This window comes from Saccopteryx bilineata, chromosome 1, assembly GCF_036850765.1.
Source record: "Saccopteryx bilineata isolate mSacBil1 chromosome 1, mSacBil1_pri_phased_curated, whole genome shotgun sequence".
Taxonomy (NCBI): domain Eukaryota; kingdom Metazoa; phylum Chordata; class Mammalia; order Chiroptera; family Emballonuridae; genus Saccopteryx; species Saccopteryx bilineata.
This window is the reverse complement of record NC_089490.1, coordinates 109,152,805-109,176,232: the sequence shown is the minus strand read 5'-3', so window position 1 is coordinate 109,176,232 and position 23,428 is coordinate 109,152,805. Positions and strand designations below refer to the sequence as shown.

Below are 23,428 nucleotides of genomic sequence, written 5' to 3'. Positions count from 1 at the left end.
TTTGCAAGGCAGTTACAGAGAAGTGCCAAGGTGCTGGAGCCTCTCAGCCAGTGTTTGAGTCCTTGGAAAGGAGAGAGAGGGAGAGAGAGAAAGGGAGAGGGAGAAAGAGAGGAGGAGAAAACCTATTGGTTTTGCTTTCAAAATGCACCTGGAATCTGATTACTTCTTACCCTCTCCTCTGTCACAACCCTAGTCCAAGCTACCATTATTTTTACCTGGATTACTGCAATGGCCACTATCAGGACTCCTTGCTTCTATTCTTGCATTCCTACAGCCTATTCTCAACACAGAATCCGAGAGAGAGAAAGAGAGAGAGAAGGAGGGGAGGAGTGGAAAGCATCAACTCCTAGTAGTTGCTCTTCGTAAGTGCCTTGACTGGGCAAGCCTGGGGTTTCGAACTGAAGACTTCAGCATTCCAGGTTGATGCCTTATTCACTGTGCCACCACAGGTCATGCCAGGTGATCATTTTGAACATAAACCAGATCAGGTCACTCATCCGTGCAAAACCCTGCATTAGTTACCAGTTTTTCTCAGAGTAAAAGCTAAAGTTCTGATAGTGATCTTCTTACTTCCTACAATATGCTCCTCTTTGCTTTCTATTTTTTGGCCACATTGACTTAGTTGGTGTTCCCTGAACATACAAGATATACTTCCACCTTATGCTACTCTATTTTACTTTTTCTAGGTGTTCCCACAGTCTGGAATATTCTTCCCACAGATGTCTATCTGGCTAACTCCCTCACCTCCTTTAAGCCTTTGCTGATATCTCACTGTTTCAATAAAATTGACCCTAAATTTCTGCATGGTATTTCAGTCTTTTCTCTCTTCCTATCAGTTACAAATAGTAACTAATAGAATGAGAGAGATGAGAGAGGGAAGGAGTTAAGGTTGATACTTACATGAGAGTTTGGTGATGATATTATCACACACTGAATAGGAATTTCAGTAGAATATGATTTGGGGATAGATGATGAATCTTACTGAGATGTTTACTGGATGACCAGTTAAAGACTACAGTAAATAGTGTAGTGTATGGAGTTAAATGTAGATTTGGGCATATGTTTTGAAATATAAAAACACAGATGGGCCCTGGCCAATTAGCTCAGTGGTAGAGCATCGGCCTGGCGTGCAGAAGTCCAGGGTTCGATTCCCGGCCAGGGCATACAGGAGAAGCGCCCATCTGCTTCTGCACCCCTCCCGCTCTCCTTCCTCTCTGTCTCTCTCTTCCCCTCCCGCAGCTGAGGCTCCATTGGAGCAAAGATGGCCCGGGCGCTGGGGATGGCTCCTTGGCCTCTGCCCCAGGTGCTAGAGTGGCTCTGGTCGCGGCAGAGTGATGCCCCGGAGGGGCAGAGCATCGCCCCCTGGTGGGCAGAGTGTCACCCCCTGGTGGGCGGGCCAGGTGGATCCCGGCCGGGTGCATGCGGGAGTCTGTCTGACTGTCTCTACCCGTTTCTAGCTTCAGAAAAATACAAAAAAAAAAAAGAAAAAAAAAAAAAGAAAGAAAAACACAGATGGTAATTTAAATTATAAAAATTTTAGTATGTATAATGAGAAAAAAAGAGGGCTTGCTACAATCCTCAAGAAAATATTATTTAATGATTGGGAAAAGAAATTGGAGCCAAAAAAGATGAACAGGTTTCCAAAAAGTAGGAAGAAAAATGTGTATAATATGGTAAAGGAATAAAAATCTTTAAGTGATGATGGAAAGAAGCTGAGACTAAAAAAAAGAGAAGACAAAATTGATGAAATGAAGAGGAGGGCAAAGAGGATGGGATTTCTAGAAGATAGTAAAAGTGATGTTAAGCATTTCATGTCTTACTTAAACATATGTATAATTTATTTCAAAATGCAAAAAAAAAAAAGTATGGTTACTGTGTAAGACCATGATAGATGGAATGAATTCCCATTGTCCTAAGTACTTTTGTAAGGGAAAGAAGAGCAAGTATCAGATGATGCTTTGATAAAACAAGCCTCATCCAAACCAGAGCTATACAGGCTCCATGAAACATTCTATGGAAGTCTAGTTTACCAAAGATTCCTTCTTAGACACACATCACTTCATCACATCACATCACATCACATCACATCAATCACATCACATCACATTACATCACATCAATCACATCAATCACATATTAGCATTTATTATTTAACACTCTTTAAACTGAGATGTCCCTTATGCCCAATTTGCTGTTAAAATTTGGACCAGGGAAATGCTGGGTTTTGTGTCCAAATAAACTAGAGAGAGGACTCAATAAAAAGGGAAGTAAGAGAGCTGTATTGTTCATCTACAATCTTCAATTCTTTCGAAGATATTTTGATTTCAGTTCCTTGTTACCTCCCATGTTCACTATGGCAACAAACAGTTTTGCAAATGTACACATTAAGTCCCAGACTTTCTCTCTGCCTACAACAAGTAGTTGACTCTGCATACCCTCCTTGCTTGCTTATAATTTGAGGAACAATTTTATTATGTGTGCAGACTAACTATTGAATACACATCAAGTGAAATAAAAACTAAAAATTGATTACTTATTTTGGCAAAAAAAAGTTTCCCACCAAGAAAAATCATTTACCAAAAAGTAAATTTCCTTCATTTTTCTTCAGACTTTAACACAAAATGTACTAAAAGAGTCACATTATCCTTAAGTGAAATCTTTGAATAGCTATAGAGCCTAAATGTTTTTTAAAAGTATGAATACTAAAGTCTTATCTACATATGTGATGTTACATTTTGATAAAACAAGAGAAATTAGATAATATAAAGAAATTCTTAACACAGTAAAATAAACTTTTATAGCATCAGACATGCACTGACCTAAACAGTTCATCTATGATACACATTTATTAAGGGTAACTTATAATTTAGGCATTATTAGAAGTATATATTGGCAAGGAGGCTACAAAAATAAGTCTAACCATTTTCTCTTAATACAATACATTTTAAATTTGTTGAATTTTGATAGAGTCTAGGACATGCTGCTTCAAATATTTTTGTTCCAAAAACTGAAAAATTTATCTATGGCTTGTGTTTATTTATTTTTATTATTTTATTTATGGCTTTATTGGGATGATTGGTTAATAAAATTATATAGATTTCAGGGGTACAATTCTGTAATATATCATCCATCTGTACATTTTATTGTGTTCACCACCCCAAGTCAAGTTTCTTTCCATCACCATTTATTTCCCCTTTCTATGTTTTTTCCTTGTCTGTAGCTGTATCTCAACAATCGGAAGCCTGTGTTAAAGTTAATGGTGAAATTGTTTTCATTGCCATACCTATTTTCTCCAGTTTCTTTCTGCCTCTCTCTTCTCAATATCAATTCATTGCTATAATAGTAGTGTTAATTTAAGCAAAGGATAGACTTTAATTATTGCTTTTCAGGAATAACTGATGAGCTCTGAATAATAAAATAATTTAAAAAAGATAAAATGTTCTTGGATTACCTTCTCAATCATGAACATAAATTCAATAAATCCATCAGTTAATTTGTTATTCTCTAAGCAATCTCTCTCCTAGTCTTTGACGATCTTTTACTGAAAAGACTGTGTGTTTTGGTTTGGGTTTTGTATTCTTATTTTTATTTTCTTGAGCTCACGTGAAGGCCTCTTCAATTTAGTCTCTTCTCTCCTCCTCATCAACCCTGACTTTCTCTATCTCTTTTGTTGCGTGTTGGAGGATAACATATTTTCTGTATGCCATGATACCTAAAAACTTGAATTCTGAATTGACAAAAGTAAAGCAAATTATTTGCTATCAAATGAAGTCTTATGTTTTTTAGGATGAAAATTATGAATGAAATACTGGAAGAAAAGAAAGTCATAGACTCAAATGTAAAATTGCAGCATTTATTAGATAATAAGGAAATAAAATCTGAAAGGTTATAGCAGGTTGCAGACTCGGCATGGTTTTCTTTTTCTTTCAAATTTGATTCAGAAGAATACGTCTGCTTAAAGAAAATAGCTTTCCACCTGGGATTTAAAAACATACTTTAAACAATAAATAAATGTTTTTGTGTGTATATTACATATTTGTGCACATAAATATATAAATATACAAATTTACTTATATACACACTAATGCACACATATATACATTTGACATATACATGAATGTGTATAAATATATGTACATACATATACAACAAACTATCACCTTATGAAACAGAAATGAGAGCTCTGTAAAAGGCACATAAGTAGCTGTACAATCCTTCATTTTAGGGAAATTAATAAAATCTTAATGACTATCAGAATACTAATCTAGTGCACATAGCTATACAAACTTTCTTAGATACCAGAGACTTCTCGTTTCATTCATTGTTTTAACTTTAGGTTTTCATTTTCTTACCAGATGTGTTATTAATGATTTTTATATATACAATTTTCTTACCTTGTTTTGTGCTTAGTTTTGTCTCACAGGGAAACTGAAACACTGTTGACATTGTAAGAAACAATGGCATACTCATCTGGAAAATAAAGGGAAATTTTACCCTTATTAGATCTCCAGCTTTCTAGAATCAGATTATGTCAGATAACTGTAGATACATTAGGTCTAATCTTTTCAGTAATTTTTCAAGAGAGTCAATTATTTCTCTGTTTTCTAAATACAAAACCATCCTATTAAAGTTTAAGGCACTTGATGAAGTATATTGTACTAGTCAATGACAGAACCAGGATTCAAATACTTCTTGACAAACTTTTTATGACATTCAACAAGCTACTAATAGCATTAACAATCCAGGGAAAATTTTTTGGTCTCTACAACACCTTAGTAATTTGATTGGAACCTAATCTATTAACATTTTCTTAACATTTCAGAATATTGCTCACTCCCTTTCTAAAAGAAGTTCATAGAGGTAACATGAAATGATAAGTCTTGCCATTAACGACAAAACAACAACAATAACAAAGACATGACATTTGCTCCATAGTTTGCATTTCAAGTTAAAGAGGAGCTCTTGCACATTGTTTCAAAATGATTCTAAGTGTTGAAAAATTCTGGTAACTGTAAACTGGCTCAGTCAGAAAATTTATCATGAAGTAAAAAAAAAATTCAATATCTAAAGTAAAACCAGTTATTGTACAGTCTTGGTAGACTGAAGGTGATTTTGAGAAATTTGGTAGATCAGGGAATCTTAGACCAGAGATGTCTCATTCAGTAGCTTTAGGGTGTGGTTGTTGCTTGCTTACCTTTTTCGTAATAATCGTAGACTAAAACTGGGGCTGGCTGAATGTTGGACACAAAATTACTTTGTTCAACAGAGAAAGTAAAACTGTTGGCTGAATCAGAAATCTATAAAGAAACCAATTATAAATACATGAGAGCAGATCTGAGGGGAAAATCACTGAGAAAATTATCTCCAGAAGTTCATCATCTACCCAATTCAATAGATTGAGGGTGTCAATATTTTACATAATCTTACATAATGACTTACTCTTAAATAACTAATTAGGTAACATCAAATTGTATAAAATTTTAAGTTCCATTGCTTATATTGAGGTGCAAGAAATTTAGTTGAAAGCAGTGATGTAGGTATTTATGTGAATAGTAATGATGTTCATACAAAAAAGGATGATCCCAAAACTCATATCACCTTCGTTGGAGTTCAAATCAAACTGTAAAAGAATTATACATCTATTCTCTGCCTAGACTAGGTTAAATGCCATGAAGAATAAAAAGCAGGGAAATTATGTTTTTAAACTTGAGAATTACCTAGTCAGGAGTAAAGCATATATGAAATAACATTAGAATGAACAGGGAGAAGATGATCACTGGTACAGAAGATCACTGATAATCTTAAATGTCCCATATTTTTTGAGAAATCCTGTCATGCATATCTATAAGAAAAAGAATCATTCACTTACCCTCAGAAGAAATAAAATAAACCATAGAAGAGGAAAATGAAAACCATGGAAGAAAACATTATTGCTCAACTTACGTTATCCAAGTAGAAAAGAACATGATCATTCTTGATTTCAGTCTTCATCACTAAGCCATTGTTTTCAAGCTTTAGAGAAATTGGCAAGAAAGAATGAAGAATAAATATTAAATATTAACGAATACTATTCTACTAGTGAATATTTTTATTTAACCACTTGTCAGAATCTCTCCTATGGAATGTTGCCTTGTGTCATGATGTTTTCATAAGCACGAGTAGGAACTGATTAAGAAATAGATTATAAAATATGGGAAATAATGTTTGCTAATTTTTATAACTTACAAACATCATTTCTTCATTGTTATAGCAAAAATAAAAATGTTAACTCTTGCATGTTTGTTTAAATAAAGAATTCCATAGCTTGGCTTTGCTAACCAGTTATTTCATATATATGATATGGTTTTCTGTGCTGAAAGATTGAGCTTCTATTATATACCTCTTCAATGGATGACATGACTGTAGTAAATCCTGATAGCATTTTTACATCAACAAGGACCATATTGGAGTTATTGCGCATTCCACTGTATCTGAAATTTAAAAATAAAACACTAGTTTAGACATAAATTTAGAAAAGTGATTTATTTTATGGTAAGTGTGGTGGGTACATACATACTAATTAGCTATAAATTTGGAGGAAAGGCACATCTGAAAACACCCCAAAAAAGTGATTCTCGTATTCCTTACTACAAGCACTACTAGAATGCTTGTGGATGCCACATCTTAAAATAAATGCAACTAGAATGTTAATAGATGAGATGGTACAAAGCAACATATATTTGGAGTTAATAATGAATTGTCTGAACCTAGAATCTCCCCAAACTCTGCCTTTAAGATTACCTGAAGTCTCTTAATCAGAACTTACAAACAACGTTTATAAATTGATACTACATACACCTATGGTAACCTTAGATTTACACAAAACCTAAAGTAAATATTTGTTTAAAAATTGAGATGTTGGTATAATCATAAACTAAACATGTCCCTAAGAGATCTTTCAGGTTGTATCCCTAACACTGAATAAGAGTGTTGGTACATGAACTTATGAGTTCTACAATGTATTTACTTTTTTTTTAATTTGGTTGTTAATGAGATTTTCATTTGGAAATCGTAAGAAAATCCTCCAAACTAATTATTTTCAGTGTTTCTTTATGTATTAACTGAAGTTAAAACTCTTTGCATTTATATTTTATATTGTAATGTAAGAGAATTATTTTGCTTTTCTACTCTGAAAATAAAAATCTAAAATTTTACTCTGTATAGCTATAAGATAAGCATTTGTAGGTTTTTCCTCTAGTTCTACCTGTGCTTATTTTTAGGTAGGAAAATAGTATCTCCATTGTCCAAAATCAACAGCACTTCCATACAAAAAAAAATGGAAGTATTGTTGGAGCATCAGTGTGGCAAAAGCTTGCAAATTATATTTGTATACAGTATAAATTATACTTGCATAATTCTAACTCTGACTTAGTTTCAGATATAGATATTAAATTGTGGTGTCTATACAGAAATCTATAAATTGACTGTGCTTTAGAAATTACACACCAACAAGTGAACTCATCATAGTTACCATCACTCATATTTTGTTATTTTGCTACTATTTAAAATAAGACATATTTTATTATCCCTTTTCTAACTTGAGAGTTGATATTAAAATGGGACACTTACTTGATGGTTACTGTTAGGTCAAAATAACTCTGGAATATATCTGAAGAGTTTTTCTTTACCATTTCCAAGGTAAGGAAAAATCCCGATGCCTTCTTAGGTAGTAGCACATTATACCTAAGGGTAGCCTTGAAAAGATAGCAAATCATTAAATAAAATCCCATCCACTTATTCTGTAGTAAAAAGTGAAGGACTTATTATTTTTTATTTTCATTATTAATGCATTTAAAAAATTTTTGATGTTTATTGTATTGTACTGATTTTAGAAAGATAGGGAGAGAGAGATAGGAACATTGATTCGTTCCTGTATGTGCCCTCATTGGGAATTGATCCAGCAACCTCTGCACTTTAGAACAATGCTCTAACCAACTGAGCTATCCATCCAGGACCATTATTAATGCACTTTATCTCTATTTTCATCAGGAAATAAGGCTAAATGTGTTTAGTTTTCAGAATACCCAAGAATCTTTAACAACATAATTTAATAAAATATAGACTACTTTCTAACAGTGACATTCCTCAAAAAAACCTCTCAGTCACCCAGTTATCCTTAAGAGTCAATACCACTTCATAAAATAACTTGCATTTTCAGCTATTGAGTAGAACATATTAATGGGCAAAAGGTAAGAAATAACCATAGAATTATGAAAAGGGTAAAATAACATATACATAACTGAACAGACAAGTTACTGGTAAACATTCATTTTCTTCTCAGGTAGATTTCTTATTACCTGGATAAATGCACAACCTTGTCCTTCCACATCTACTCTGTATTGTCCTTGTGCTTTTGTTAGTTCTGAACGTTGGACCAGTAAGCGGTTGTCGTTGTTAACTTGGAAAATCTCATTAGATTCTTCATTGTTAAAGGTGATAATGTTTTGACCATTGGAAAACGTTAACTTCATGTAACGCGTTATGGCCAGAAGACAGACTGCAGTGTCCTACACAGAACAGTACAAGCAACATACAAGCTCTGTTGTGCTACAAATTTAGTCACCATTTAACTGTGAACTTTGAATCAGTGCATAGAAACTTCCTAAAACAGGTAAATAGAACAAGAATAAACAATATCCTAAAGAATGAGAAAATATATTTGCTTGTGTTAGTTCTTGCCATTTAAATTAATGTTTTTCTATAAATCTTAGATTATGTTTGTCTAAAGGATTATACAAAGTATAATCTCTGCTGTTGAAAACAGTGTTAAATATTTTCAGAAAAATTAAGATGTTATACAGTTAAGTTGCCTTGGGCAATGCTTATGCCAAACTTTTAAGATGGGAAGTCAGAATCTGGAAAGGCTGTAGGGAGATTCACTAATATGGTTTTACTCAGAAACTAAGACTGGGAAAAAAGGAAAGTAAAGACGGAAGTGAAGATTTTCCCCAGGGGAATGAAACTGCAGTTCTTTGCAATTAATTATTTTTCCTGTTAAGAAAAGACATATATCATTGTTTTCATACCTATTTCTTTTGAGAGTCATTTATTTCACCTGCTTTTCCTAAGGTGCAGACAACAGACATAGAGAAAAGTACTTCTTGGTTGATATGTAGTTTGACCATAATATCATTAGATATTTAACTTATCACCAAGGCCCTGGTGTTTATGACAACAATCCATTCTAGACTTATATTTTATCTGTGTAAAATATAAATCAGGCACAAATACCTTGAAAAAGGACTTCATTTAATTAATTGGTACATAGAGAATTCCCGGTAGAACCCATATATACAAGAACTGACCAATAAATAGGTATTAACATAATAGAATAGAATTTATAACAGCAAATATCCTTTCTCTCGGCAAGTGTTTCTTACGATTATCTTTGCTGTCTAGACTATTGTAGAGCAGTATATTTTGCATATTATTATTAATATCATACCCGCACCAATTACCTGGGTAGATGAGAAGCCTCCGTGGGAATTCATTTGTTGGGCAAGCCACTGCACAATCTTACTGGCATAGGTGAGGTCAGGAGATTTTTGGGAAATGATGGTCAACAGCACATAGCAAGTCTTCTCAGTCTCAGCAGAAGGTGCTCGAGGAGTAAAGAATAGGGATGCTTCTGTCTTGGGTTTCTTAGCTCTTTCCCAATATATCACATTATCTGAGAAAAAGAAAAAATTTTCACAAAAAAAGAAAGACCAATGCAAATTCTATCTTTGAACTCTATTATGGGGTGAACTGTGTCCCTCAAAATTTACATTCAAGGTCAGAGTAATGGCGGAGTAGGAGGCGATACCGATAAATCTCCCCCAAAACTCAACAAGATCTTCAACCAGAAACAGAAAAACCTATACTTGGAGCTTCCAGATTCTTCGCAATACACCCAAAGGTATGATTGAGTGAAAAATTGGCTAAATATATAACCAAACCCCGAAGGAAATAGGGAGTAAGAAATGCTCCGCCTTCCTCACTAACCTAAACAGGGCGGCTCTCTCTGGTAACTGTGAATATAGAAACTGAGGCGGGCAAAGGGGGTGAATAGATCCAGGCCGCCGCAGCAAAAACGGCCGAACCAGGCTGTGGCTCAGAGATCCAAGCCGAGGAAAATCTGATCCTGTGGCAACCCGGGCAATACAAGCTAACACTCGCGCCAAACCCAAACAAAGAAAGACAAGCGGAGCGGCCATTTTACCCGGTCTCCTGGTCGGTGCGCAGTTAGTGGAAGAGAGATTTCTTCCTAAGCCGCGGAAGTGGGTGCCCGTGTTGCCCCACGGAGAGGCAGGGTCAGAGGCCTTTCTGTGGGCTGAGGGCAGAGTCTCTGGGCAGCCCCAGCGCCCTGGGAAAGCCACGCACGAGAGGGAGTGAGAACTAATCCCAACGGTGGAGATTTTCCGTGCTGGAGGCTGTTTCACTCAGAGGGAGGCGGCCGGCCTCATATCCTGGTTTGCGCGCGCAGATAAGGAGTGAGCGATTCCTCCGAGTGCCTCGGCAGTGCGCGCCCGTGTTATCGCACAGAGGGGCAGAGTCAGGGGCCTTTGTGTGGGCCAAAGCGGAATCTCGGGCCGCCCCAGCGCCTTGCAAAAGCCGCGCACAGGGACGGAGCGAGACTCAATTCCAACGCTGCAACTTTTCCCTGCGGTTGGGGGTTTCACTCAGAGCGTGAGACTGCTGGCCGTATATCCTGGTTGCAGACAGTGAGTGAGAGTTTCCTCCAAGCGCCCCGGAAGTGGGCGCCCGCTTGTGTTACCGGATAGAGTGGCAGAGCCAGAGGTCTTCGAGTGGGCGGAAAGCCCGCCTGATTATGCTAGCAGCTCTGACTGACTGAGCCTTACCCAGAGCCCTGTGCTGAGTGGAAATAGAGTGGGGAGTTGCCAGCAATTTGAGCCTCTTACTATCCAGGCAGAGGCAGCAGCAACCCCATACCTGGACTATCAGGCTACTAATTGAGGAAGGAAAGACTAGGAGAAAGGCTCCAGGAACACGGACTCTCTCACTGTCGGAGCCTATAAATGCTAATGAGACTCGACTCCCAACGAGAATAAAGCACAATACATGACATTGCCATAGAGACTTATCAACTGCAAACCTCTACCTGAGCGTGCCAAAGGGGCAGAACCCAGGGTACAGAGTCACCGACCAGGAAGAGGGAGAGAAAAGAAAAAGCAAGAAGATAACCTCTCAAAATCAAGAATAATCTGCAGACTTTATAACCTATCCCATTTTATTATATTTGTTCGTTTGTTTCTCTTATCTTCATTCTTGAGACTTTTTTTTCCTCCTCCAATTTGGCCGATTAACTCTCTACCGGTCTTACTCTCTCCTCTCCTTGAACTACACTACCCATAAGTGTTACATCTCCCATTATCATTTCTCTTCTCTTCCTTTCTCTCTATGAGGGTTGCACTCCAAAACCCTTAACTCTCTCTCTCTCTCTCTCCTTTCTTTTTTCTTCTTTTAGTGGTTCCCTCTTTTTTTCTCTCTCTCTCTTTCTTTTCTCCCTCTATATTAGTTTCTTCCTTTCTCCTTTACATCTCCTCTCATTCAAACCTCAATAACAAACAAATTATCTTATCTGGGACTCAAACCTATGTTTGTGGCATTTTGGGGGGTTTTTACTTCACCTTTTTAACTCACTAGCAGTGCTCCCATCCCTGGCTCTCCATATTATCTAGTTCTTGTTCCACTAAATACAATAGTAAGTTTTTAATTTGTCCCCCCATTTTTCCATTTTCCTCTTATTCCTCTCATCATAACTCTTAGAAAACCAACACCTAAAAGCAAATCATTTTATTCTTGACCCAAATTTTTTCCTTATTTGCTTTTTGTGGGTCCATACACTCTATTTTTTTTCTTTTTTCTTTTTTTTTTTCCTTTTTTTTTTTTTTTTTTCTTTCTCTCTTTTTTGCCCCTTTATTACTTTTCCCCAATTCAGGCCCTCCATCACAGGCATTGTTTGTTATAACTCACAGTCCACCACAAGATTTTCTCAAGAAAGAGGGGAGAGGAGAGGAGAGGAAAAAAAGAGGGGGGGAATAATTTCCTTTTTTAAAAAATTTTTATTTTATTTTATTTTTCTTTATTTCATTATTAATTTTTTTTTAAAAAAAACAACTCTTTTCGATTTGTTATTTTTTTATTTTTTTTAACTTTTTATTCTTTAAGGCATATCATAATGAAATTGACACAAACCAACAGCAAAGAAAAAATTCTCAAGGCAGCCAGGGAAAAGAAGAATACAACATATAAAGGAAGGCCCATTAGATTATCATCAGATTTCTCAGCAGAAACTCTACAAGCTAGAAGAGAGTGGACCCCAATATTTAAAGTCCTGAAAGAGAGGAACTTTCAGCCACGAATACTATACCCATCAAAGCTATCCTTCAAATACGAAGGAGAAATAAAAACATTCACAGATACAGAAAAGATGAGGGAATTTATCATCAGAAAACCCCCACTCCAGGAATTACTAAAGGGGGTTCTCCAATCAGATACAAAGAACAAAAAAAAACAGAGCCACAAGTAAAAGCTCCAAGAAGAACACAATAAAACCAAATTTAAACTGTGACAACAACAAAAAGAAAGAGGGGGAGAAGACGGAGATTAACAGTAGCAAAGGACGATGGAGTGCAAAAGTACTCACAAAATAGTTCGCTACAATGAACAGGGTAGGGACCCTTTTCATTACTCAAAGGTAACCACCATTGAAAAAACCACCACAGAAGCACATGAGATAAAAAAGATAGCAACAGAGGAAAGATGTATGGAATACAACCAAATAAAAACAAAAGATAGAAAAACGAAAGAGAAGGATCAAACAAGACACAAAACTAACAGAAAGCAAGATATAAAATGGCAATAGGGAACTCACAAGTATCAATAATTACACTAAATGTAAATGGATTAAACTCACCAATAAAAAGGCACAGAGTAGCAGAATGGATTAAAAAAGAAAATCCAACTATATGCTGCCTACAGGAAACTCATCTAAGTAACAAGGATAAAAACAAATTCAAAGTGAAAGGCTGGAAAACAATACTCCAAGCAAATAACATCCAAAAAAAAGCAGGTGTAGCAATACTCATATCGGATAATGCTGACTACAAGACAGGAAAAGTACTTAGAGACAAAAATGGCCATTTCATAATGGCTAAGGGGACACTGAATCAAGAAGACATAACAATTCTTAATATATATGAACCAAACCAAGGAGCACCAAAATATATAAGACAGCTACTTATTGATCTTAAAACAAAAACTGACAAAAATACAATCATACTTGGAGACCTCAATACACCGCTGACGGCTCTAGATCGGTCATCCAAACAGAGAATCAACAAAGACATAGTGGCCTTAAACAAAACACTAGAGCACCTGGATATGATAGACATCTACAGGACATTTCATCCCAAAGTGACTGAGTATACATTTTTCTCCAGTGTACATGGATCATTCTCAAGAATTGACCATATGTTGGGCCACAAAAACAATATCAGCAAATTCAGAAAAATTGAAGTTGTACCAAGCATATTTTCTGATCATAAAGCCTTGAAACTAGAATTCAACTGCAAAAAAGAGGAAACAAATCCCACAAAAATGTGGAAACTAAACAACATACTTTTAAAAAATGAATGGGTCAAAGAAGAAATAAGTGCAGAGATCAAAAGATATATACAGACTAATGAAAATGACAATACGACATATCAGAATCTATGGGATGCAGCAAAAGCAGTGATAAGAGGGAAGTTCATATCGCTTCAGGCATATATGAACAAACAAGAGAGAGCCCAAGTGAACCACTTAACTTCCCACCTTAAGGAACTAGAAAAAGAAGAACAAAGACAACCCAAAACCAGCCGAAGAAAGGAGATAATAAAAATCAGAGCAGAAATAAATGAATTAGAGAACAGAAAAACTACAGAAAAAATTAATAGAACAAGGAGCTGGTTCTTTGAAAAGATCAACAAAATTGACAAACCCTTGGCAAGACTTACCAAGGAAAAAAGAGAAAGAACTCATATAAACAAAATCCAAAATGAAAGAGGAGAAATCACCACGGACACCGTAGATATACAAAGAATTATTGTAGAATACTATGAAAAACTTTATGCCACTAAATTCAACAACCTAGAAGAAATGGATAAATTTCTAGAACAATACAACCTTCCTAGACTGAGTCAAGAAGAAGCAGAAAGCCTAAACAGACCTATCAGTAGAGAAGAAATAGAAAAAACCATTAAAAACCTCCCCAAAAATAAAAGTCCAGGCCCTGACGGCTATACCAGCGAATTTTATCAAACATTCAAAGAAGACTTGGTTCCTATTCTACTCAAAGTCTTCCAAAAAATTGAAGAAGAAGCAATACTTCCAAACACATTTTATGAGGCCAACATAACCCTCATACCAAAACCAGGCAAGGATGGCACAAAAAAAGAAAACTACAGACCAATATCTCTAATGAATACAGATGCTAAAATACTAAACAAAATACTAGCAAATCGAATACAACAACATATTAAAAAAATAATACATCATGATCAAGTGGGATTCATCCCAGAATCTCAAGGATGGTTCAACATACGTAAAACGGTTAATGTAATACACCATATCAACAAAACAAAGAACAAAAACCACATGATCTTATCAATAGACGCAGAAAAGGCTTTCGATAAAATACAACACAATTTTATGTTTAAGACTCTGAACAAAATGGGTATAGAAGGAAAATATCTCAACATGATAAAGGCCATATATGATAAACCATCAGCTAACATCATATTAAATGGCACTAAACTGAAGGCTTTCCCCCTTAAATCAGGAACAAGACAGGGTTGTCCACTCTCTCCACTCTTATTTAATGTGGTACTAGAGGTTCTAGCCAGAGCAATCAGACAAGACAAAGAAATAAAAGGCATCCATATCGGAAAAGAAGAAGTAAAGGTATCACTTTTTGCAGATGATATGATCCTATACATCGAAAACCCCAAAGAATCCACAAAAAGACTACTAGAAACAATAAGCCAATACAGTAAGGTCGCAGGATACAAAATTAACATACAGAAGTCAATAGCCTTTCTATATGCCAACAATGAAACAACTGAGAAGGAACTCAAAAGAATAATCCCCTTCACGATTGCAACAAAAAAAATAAAATACTTAGGAATAAACATAACAAAGAATGTAAAGGACTTATATAATGAAAACTATAAACCATTGTTAAGGGAAATCGAAAAAGATATAATAAGATGGAAGAATATACCTTGTTCTTGGCTAGGAAGAATAAATATAATCAAGATGGCTATATTACCCAAAGCAATATACAAATTTAATGCAATTCCCATCAAAATTCCAATGACATTTTTTAAAGAAATAGAGCAAAAAATCATCAGATTTATATGGAACTATAAAAAACCCCGAATAGCCAAAGCAATCCTAAAGAAAAAGAATGAAGCTGGGGGCATAACAATACCTGACTTCAAACTCTATTATAGGGCCACGACAATCAAAACAGCATGGTATTGGCAGAAAAATAGACACTCAGACCAATGGAACAGAATAGAAAGTCCAGAAATAAAACCACATATATATAGTCAAATAATTTTTGATAAAGGGGCCAACAACACACAATGGAGAAAAGAAAGCCTCTTCAATAAATGGTGCTGGGAAAACTGGAAAGCCACATGCAAAAGAATGAAACTGGACTACAGTCTCTCCCCCTGTACAAAAATTAACTCAAAATGGATCAAAGATCTAAACATAAGACCTGAAACAATTAAGTACATAGAAGAAGACATAGGTACTCAACTCATGGACCTGGGTTTTAAAGAGCATTTTATGAATTTGACTCCAATGGCAAGAGAAGTGAAGGCAAAAATTAATGAATGGGATTACATCAGAGTAAGAAGTTTTTGCTCAGCAAGGGAAACTGATAACAAAATAAACAGAAAGCCAACTAAATGGGAAATGATATTTTCAAACAACAGCTCAGATAAGGGCCTAATATCCAAAATATACAAAGAACTCATAAAACTCAACAACAAACAAACAAACAATCCAATAAAAAAATGGGAAGAGGATATGAATAGACACTTCTCCCAGGAAGAAATACAAATGGCCAACAGATATATGAAAAGATGCTCATCTTCTTTAGCTATTAGAGAAATGCAAATCAAAACGGCAATGAGATACCACCTCACACCTGTTCGATTAGCTGTTATTAGCAAGTCAGGTAATAGCAAATGTTGGAGAGGCTGTGGAGAAAAAGGAACCCTCATACACTGTTGGTGGGAATGTAAAGTAGTACAACCATTATGGAAGAAAGTATGGTGGTTCCTCAAAAAACTGAAAATATAACTACCTTATGACCCAGCAATCCCTCTACTGGGTATATATCCCCAAAACTCAGAAACATTGATACGTAAAGACACATGCAGCCCCATGTTTATTGCAGCATTGTTCACAGTGGCCAGGACATGGAAACAACCAAAAAGCCCATCAATAGATGACTGGATAAAGAAGATGTGGCACATATACACTATGGAATACTACTCAGCCATAAGAAATGATGACATCGGAACATTTACAGCAAAATGGTGGGATCTTGATAACATGATACGAAGCGAAATAAGTAAATCAGAAAAAAACAGGAACTGTATTATTCCATACGTAGGTGGGACATAATAGTGAAACTAAGAGACATTGATAAGAGTGTGGTGGTTACGGGGGGGAGGGGGGAATGGGAGAGGGATAGGGGGTGGGAGGGGCACAAAGAAAACAAGATAGAAGGTGACAGAGGACAATCTGACTTTGGGTGGTGGGTATGCAACATAATTGAACGACAAGATAACCTGGACTTGTTATCTTTGAATATATGTATCCTGATTTATTGATGTCACCCCATTAAAAAAATAAAATTATAAAAAATATAAAAAAAAAAAAAAGAAAAAATAATAAAAAAAAAAAAATTTACATTCAAGTCCTATTCTCCAGAACATCAGAATGTGATTGTATTTGGAGATAGAGCCTTCAAAGAAGTGATTAAGTTAAAATGAGGCCATTAGAGTGTGCCCTAATCTAATGTGATTTTTGCCTTTATCAGAAGAAAAATGGGGACACATGAAAGGGATATCAGGGATGTATACACACAGAAAAAAACAAACACAATGTAAATACACAGGAAATGATGACCATCTATAAACCAAGAATAAAGCCCCAGAAGAAACCTCATCTGTTGACACCCTGATACTGGAATTCTATCATCTAAATCTATGAAAAAATAAATTTTAAGTTGTTTAAGCCATCTAGCCTGTAGTATTTTGCATGGCAGCCTTACGAAACTAATACAGCTTTAAAAAGCATCTTCTTAAGGTGAAAACTGGTATGTGATTCAGTTTTACAAACAGTTTTTATTATTGATATCTATGGCATGGCCACAATGCTTGATTTCCTTTATTTCACTCATTTAAGAAGAAACTAGTAGAAAAGAGAAAGCAAAAAATGGAATATATATGTATTCATTATCGGACATGCTTAGGATGTAAGAAGTTCTAGAGTAGCCTAACAATGTAAAAAGGAGCTCATCAGTCATCTCAAAATCACAGTCATCTTTCTTTTGAATGTTTTATTACAATTTAGAAAACAAAAAAAACAACAACAATTTTTTAAGATTTATCATGTATTTGTCATGAACTAGGTAACTTTATATCATATTTAATATGGAGGGATAACACAAGGAAAAAAAGACATTATTTCCTCGAGGGAGGCCTTGGTGCCTCTAGGCTCTCCCTCTAAGAGGGTGTCTATCGCCCGTACTTCCTTGATGTTTGGCAGCCCCAGGACAGGAGCTGCTCCAGGAAGAGGACTGTGCTTGGGACCAAGGTACATCATCAAGGAGTTACAGGCTTGGGCTGGGCAGGCATGTCTCTTAGCCTGCATTTCAGCTGTCTGGAGTGTTAAATGAGGCACTGGTACATAGTTAGAGCATATATATATAAAATGTTCTTTAAGGATAAAGAACTATCAGAAATATTCTTAAGAGAAATTTGATAAGAGAAATAGAAATACACTAGTGAAGGGAGAGTTCTTGTATGATTGGCAAGTAAGTTACAACACTATTTTTAAGGTCACCTCTAGTAGCAAAAGTAAATAATAAAACTTACTTATTTTTGTAGCAGATTGATCCAGGATCTGGAGTAAGGATTGTACTTGCTTCTCTTTTCCAGCTAATGCAAAAGCATAAGCTAGCATTGCATGATTATAGCCACTGGTGACACCATTTTCCAATGCTTCCTCCAGGCAAAAAAGCCCATGTCTTAGAGCAGGAAACTAGTCATACAGAAAAACAATATATTATAAAACAGTACCTAACATTTTATAAACCTGCTGAATATTTAAACTAATCATTGTTTATACCGTATAGAATATATCCTTGAAGTATACTTATATACAAACCTATTCATATATATATACATACATACATATGTATTGTACTTTATAAATGTCAAAAAATAAATTTTAAATGAATTGCTAGTATTTGAGAAATAAAACTTTAAAAATCTGAAAGTGCTAGTTTCTATAATTGATTAGTCACAGTTTAGTTAATAATATACATTTTTAATTTGTGGCAAAGAATACAAATTTACTTTTAGACCTAGGATATTTTATTCTAATACCTAAAATAGAAGTTTATATTTCTGAAGGTGATTTTTGAGGTGTACAATGGCCCTGAAATTTCCTGGTATCTTCTTTCAGGAATAGATTATGCAATCAGATAATTCGACCTTTGGATTGGGAGGCAGCCAGGATAAACAACACTGAGGGTGAAATGTTTACACAGTGAACTGGTTGGAGAAACAGAATATTAGGGTATGGTTATACTTAGGATTCTTAATCTTCAGGAAATATACAAATACTTAAAATAGTATGGAAACTCCTGTACGTGTACATATGTTTATTCTCCCTGGGGAAAATCCCAACAGTGATCATCAAAGGTTTCCATGAATGAAAAAAAGCTTCAATACCATCAACTTAAAGAGAACTAATAAATGAAATGTTCTTTTAATGTCTCATCCAGTATAAGAATTTAAAATCCTTGTTGTTTCACAGTCTATTTAATATGCATTCAGCTGATGGAAAAGAAAAGATGGTGGGAATCCTTACAGTAAAATTGAGCCCAGCTTCAAGGAATGCTCCAATAATATATGCAGTGAGTAAAATGTCCTCTTCTTCTTCCCCCTAAACATCAAGGAACAATGGGTCAGGAGAATAGAGCACAAAAGAACAGCTTTATCTGAAATAAAACAAGGTATAAAAGAAACACTGAAATAATTATACTGCTCACAGAAATTAGGGGATATTTTATTGCTTCATATTCATTTTTGAAATATCCCCTAATTTTTGTGAGCAGTATACATTATTCATAAAAATACCTGACAATGTTTTTTGTTGTTGTTGTTGTTGTTTTTTTTTTTACAGAGACAGAGAGAGAGTCAGAGAGAGGGAAAGATAAGGACAGACATACAGGAAAGGAGATGAGAAGCATCAATCATTAGTTTTTCGTTGCGACACCTTAGTTGTTCATTGATTGCCTTCTCATATGTGCCTTGACCATGGGCCTTCAGTAGACCGAGTAACCCCTTGCTCTAGCCAGCGACCTTGGGTCCAAGTTGGTGAGCTTTGCTCAAACCAGATGAGCCTGAGCTCAAACTGGCAACCTCGGGGTCTTGAACCTATGTCCTCTGCATCCCAGTCTGATACTTTATCTATTGCACCACTGCCTGGTCAGGCTGTGTATTTTTTTAAATTAAATTGTCATTAACTGATACTATCTGAGCAAAATCTATCAAGATCTAATGTAAGACTGAAATAAAACATACAATTAATCTCAAGTATACTGAACCCTTGGAGTAGTGAGTTATTTTCATGCTCGCTCATTCCTAGGAGTGATTTTTTTTTCCAAAAATAAAATTAGTTCCAGTTATAGTTTTATTAATTTAAAATCATATTCGTTTGATAATCAATTTATGTAAACAAGAAGGACATACATTTGCCATTTTTTAATTTTGTCTTATACATTTTTAAAATAAAATTTTTTGTACAATCACACTCTGGATGGTCAGGAGGCATGAGGGCGTACACGAACGTTCATACTACTCAAAGGGTTAATAACATATATAACTGTATTTATGTGGACTGTTATTCAGCATGAATTCCAAACAATTCATATGAAGAGTCAATTTTATTTTATTTGGTACTAATTTGAAAGAGCAAACAAAGAATTTCTCATGAGATAAAGCTTCCTAAACATCCCTGGAAAAATATCCCAGGAGGTAACAATGATCAAGTCTTGGATTCTTGTGGTATGAAATTAGAAAAACATTTGTAAGCTATGTGGTTTGCAAACTGACTGTACATAAAAGTACCCAAGGGAACTTGAGCATGACGTAAACCCATATTCACACAAGATATTCTGATTCTGAGTCAGAAATAAGGTACTATATAAGAAAATGAATTTTAATGGGTGCTATAGTAATACTGACGGAGATAACATTCAGAAGGCATGTGGGATTCACTGATCTAGCCTAAACCCCTTGTTTCATTTATTTAAGTAAAAGCTGACTTCTCTCTTCTTCAGAAAAAAATATTTCTGAAAAGCTCAGTTGCCAAAGTATAAATAACTGCAAATGTTGGGGCTTTAAAATGTAGGGACCCAAACTACACACTTAATTTACAGGAAGTTTTAATTTTTTCCTTGCTTCTTTCTTCTGTCCAATTCAAAATGCAAATACACACAAACACACGCAGTGATGGAAAACAGATTTGGCAAGATCAGACAAACTAAAATAGTGACCAGTAATAAATTCAATAAGAAGAAATATAGAGATGTTTTAGAAAAAGAACATGAAAAATTCTGAGCTTCTACAAAAGAACAAGTGCTATTCTCTATCAGTGGCCTTCTGCTCTGAGGAATAAGTTTTAACTGGTTGAAAGACATTTTGTCCACACTACATAATAATAAAGCAATTTGAAAACAATTCACATTACAATTAAATACAATGCACACTTGCCATTCATCCATTATCTCAAGTGAATTAGCTTCACATTCCAAGCTCCAAGAACAGCAGTGGTGATGACAAAGAACACAAAGGAAAAGCTCAGGAGATTTCAGAAGGTATCAGGCCATGGTAAAATATTATTATCAGAAATTTACAGAGAAAAATACAAAGATTAGGGGAATAAAGGACACTGAGGATGGAGATGGAGGTGGGCATCTACAAACAAAGGAAAACAAGAGGGAAAATGCCTAGAGATTTATTTAAATTGGATAGGAAAATGAAAGGAGTTATTACTGTCAAAGACATAATCTCATTTGCATTTTAATCTAGGGCAAGTTAGGTCTTCTTGCTTTGACTTGAAAAGGTATTGGAAGAGTGCTTCATTGAAACAATGTAAAAATCACTAGATATTCTCCCCCTGAACATTCTCTCATTTAAGTACTAACCAGGCCCGACCCTGCTTAGCTTCCGAGATCAGACGAGATGGGGAGCGTTCAGGGTGGTATGGTCGTAGACTCCCTGAACATTCTTGTGACCCCTGAATATGAGTGAACTACCTACTCAAGACCCCCTTCCTTAACATATCTTCTGGCTTTAAATTTATGAATGTTTCCTCTCTAAGTTCCATTTCTTTCCCATTCTCCTATTTCTAGTTTAGTCTTGAAATAAATGGGTTTTCAAAGCAATATACAAATTTAATGCAATTCCCATCAAACTTCCAATGACATTTTTTAAAGAAATAGAGCAAAAAATCATCAGATTTATATGGAACTATAAAAAACCCCGAATAGCCAAAGCAATCCTAAAGAAAAAGAATGAAGCTGGGGGCATTACAATACCTGACTTCAAACTCTATTATAGGGCCACGACAATCAAAACAGCATGGTATTGGCAGAAAAATAGACACTCAGATCAATGGAACAGAATAGAAAGTCCAGAAATAAAACCACATATATATAGTCAAATAATTTTTGATAAAGGGGCCAACAACACACAATGGAGAAAAGAAAGCCTCTTCAATAAATGGTGCTGGGAAAACTGGAAAGCCACATGCAAAAGAATGAAACTGGACTACAGTTTGTCCCCCTGTACTAAAATTAACTCAAAATGGATCAAAGATCTAAACATAAGACCTGAAACAATAAAGTACATAGAAGAAGACATAGGTACTCAACTCATGGACCTGGGTTTTAAAGAGCATTTTATGAATTTGACTCCAATGGCAAGAGAAGTGAAGGCAAAAATTAATGAATGGGACTACATCAGACTAAGAAGTTTTTGCTCAGCAAGAGAAACTGATAACAAAATAAACAGAAAGCCACCTAAATGGGCTATGATATTTTCAAACAACAGCTCAGATAAGGGCCTAATATCCAAAATATACAAAGAACTCATAAAACTCAACAACAAACAAACAAACAATCCAATAAAAAAATGGGAAGAGGATATGAACAGACACTTCTCCCAGGAAGAAATACAAATGGCTAACAGTATATGAAAAGATGCTCATCTTCTTTAGCTATTAGAGAAATGCAAATCAAAACTGCAATGAGATACCACCTCACACCTGTTAGATTAGCTATTATTAGCAAGACAGGTAATAGCAAATGTTGGAGAGGCTGTGGAGAAAAAGGAACCCTCATCCACTGTTGGTGGGAATGTAAAGTAGTATAACCATTATGGAAGAAAGTATGGTGGTTCCTCAAAAAACTGAAAATAGAACTACCTTATGACCCAGGAATCCCTCTACTGGGTATATACCCCCAAAACTCAGAAACATTGATACGTAAAGACACATGCAGCCCCATGTTTATTGCAGCATTGTTCACAGTGGCCAGGACATGGAAACAACCAAAAAGCCCGTCAATAGATGACTGGATAAAGAAGGTGTGGCACATATACACTATGGAATACTACTCAGCCATAAGAAATGATGACATCGGATCATTTACAGCAAAATGGTGGGATCTTGATAACATGATACGAAGCGAAATAAGTAAATCAGAAAAAACCAGGAACTGCATTATTCCATATGTAGGTGGGACATAAAAGTGAGACTAAGAGACATTGATAAGAATGTGGTGGTTATGGGGGGGGAGGGGGAAAGGGAGGAGGGGGAGGGGCACAAAGAAAACTAGATAGAAGGTAACAGAGGGCAATCTGACTTTGGGTGATGGATATGCAACATAATTGAACAAGATAACCTGGACTTGTTTTCTTTGAATATATGTATCCTGATTTATTGATGTCGCCCCATTAAAAAAATAAAATTATTAATAAAAGAAAAGAAATAAATTGGTTTTATGAAAGGGCTCAAGATAGTAAGGCAG

The 23,428-nt window shown here is 35.4% G+C and overlaps 1 protein-coding gene across 1 annotated transcript in view; it reads right to left on the bottom strand.

Annotated features, from left to right (window-relative positions):
- Nucleotides 1–3,857: 3,857 nt before the first annotated feature.
- LOC136327181 (ovostatin homolog 2-like) overlaps nucleotides 3,858–23,428 on the bottom strand; it is a 61,647-nt gene continuing 42,076 nt past the window's right edge. The window contains exons 27-36 of the mRNA XM_066264115.1: nucleotides 19,204–19,278; nucleotides 18,204–18,369; nucleotides 9,498–9,709; nucleotides 8,337–8,546; nucleotides 7,609–7,733; nucleotides 6,380–6,470; nucleotides 5,944–6,012; nucleotides 5,195–5,297; nucleotides 4,395–4,470; nucleotides 3,858–3,976 (exon numbers count right to left, since the gene is read on the bottom strand). Coding sequence (XP_066120212.1) covers nucleotides 4,418–4,470; nucleotides 5,195–5,297; nucleotides 5,944–6,012; nucleotides 6,380–6,470; nucleotides 7,609–7,733; nucleotides 8,337–8,546; nucleotides 9,498–9,709; nucleotides 18,204–18,369; nucleotides 19,204–19,278 — 1,104 coding nt within the window. The 3' untranslated portion in view covers nucleotides 3,858–3,976; nucleotides 4,395–4,417. The remainder of the gene's footprint in view (nucleotides 3,977–4,394; nucleotides 4,471–5,194; nucleotides 5,298–5,943; nucleotides 6,013–6,379; nucleotides 6,471–7,608; nucleotides 7,734–8,336; nucleotides 8,547–9,497; nucleotides 9,710–18,203; nucleotides 18,370–19,203; nucleotides 19,279–23,428) is intronic.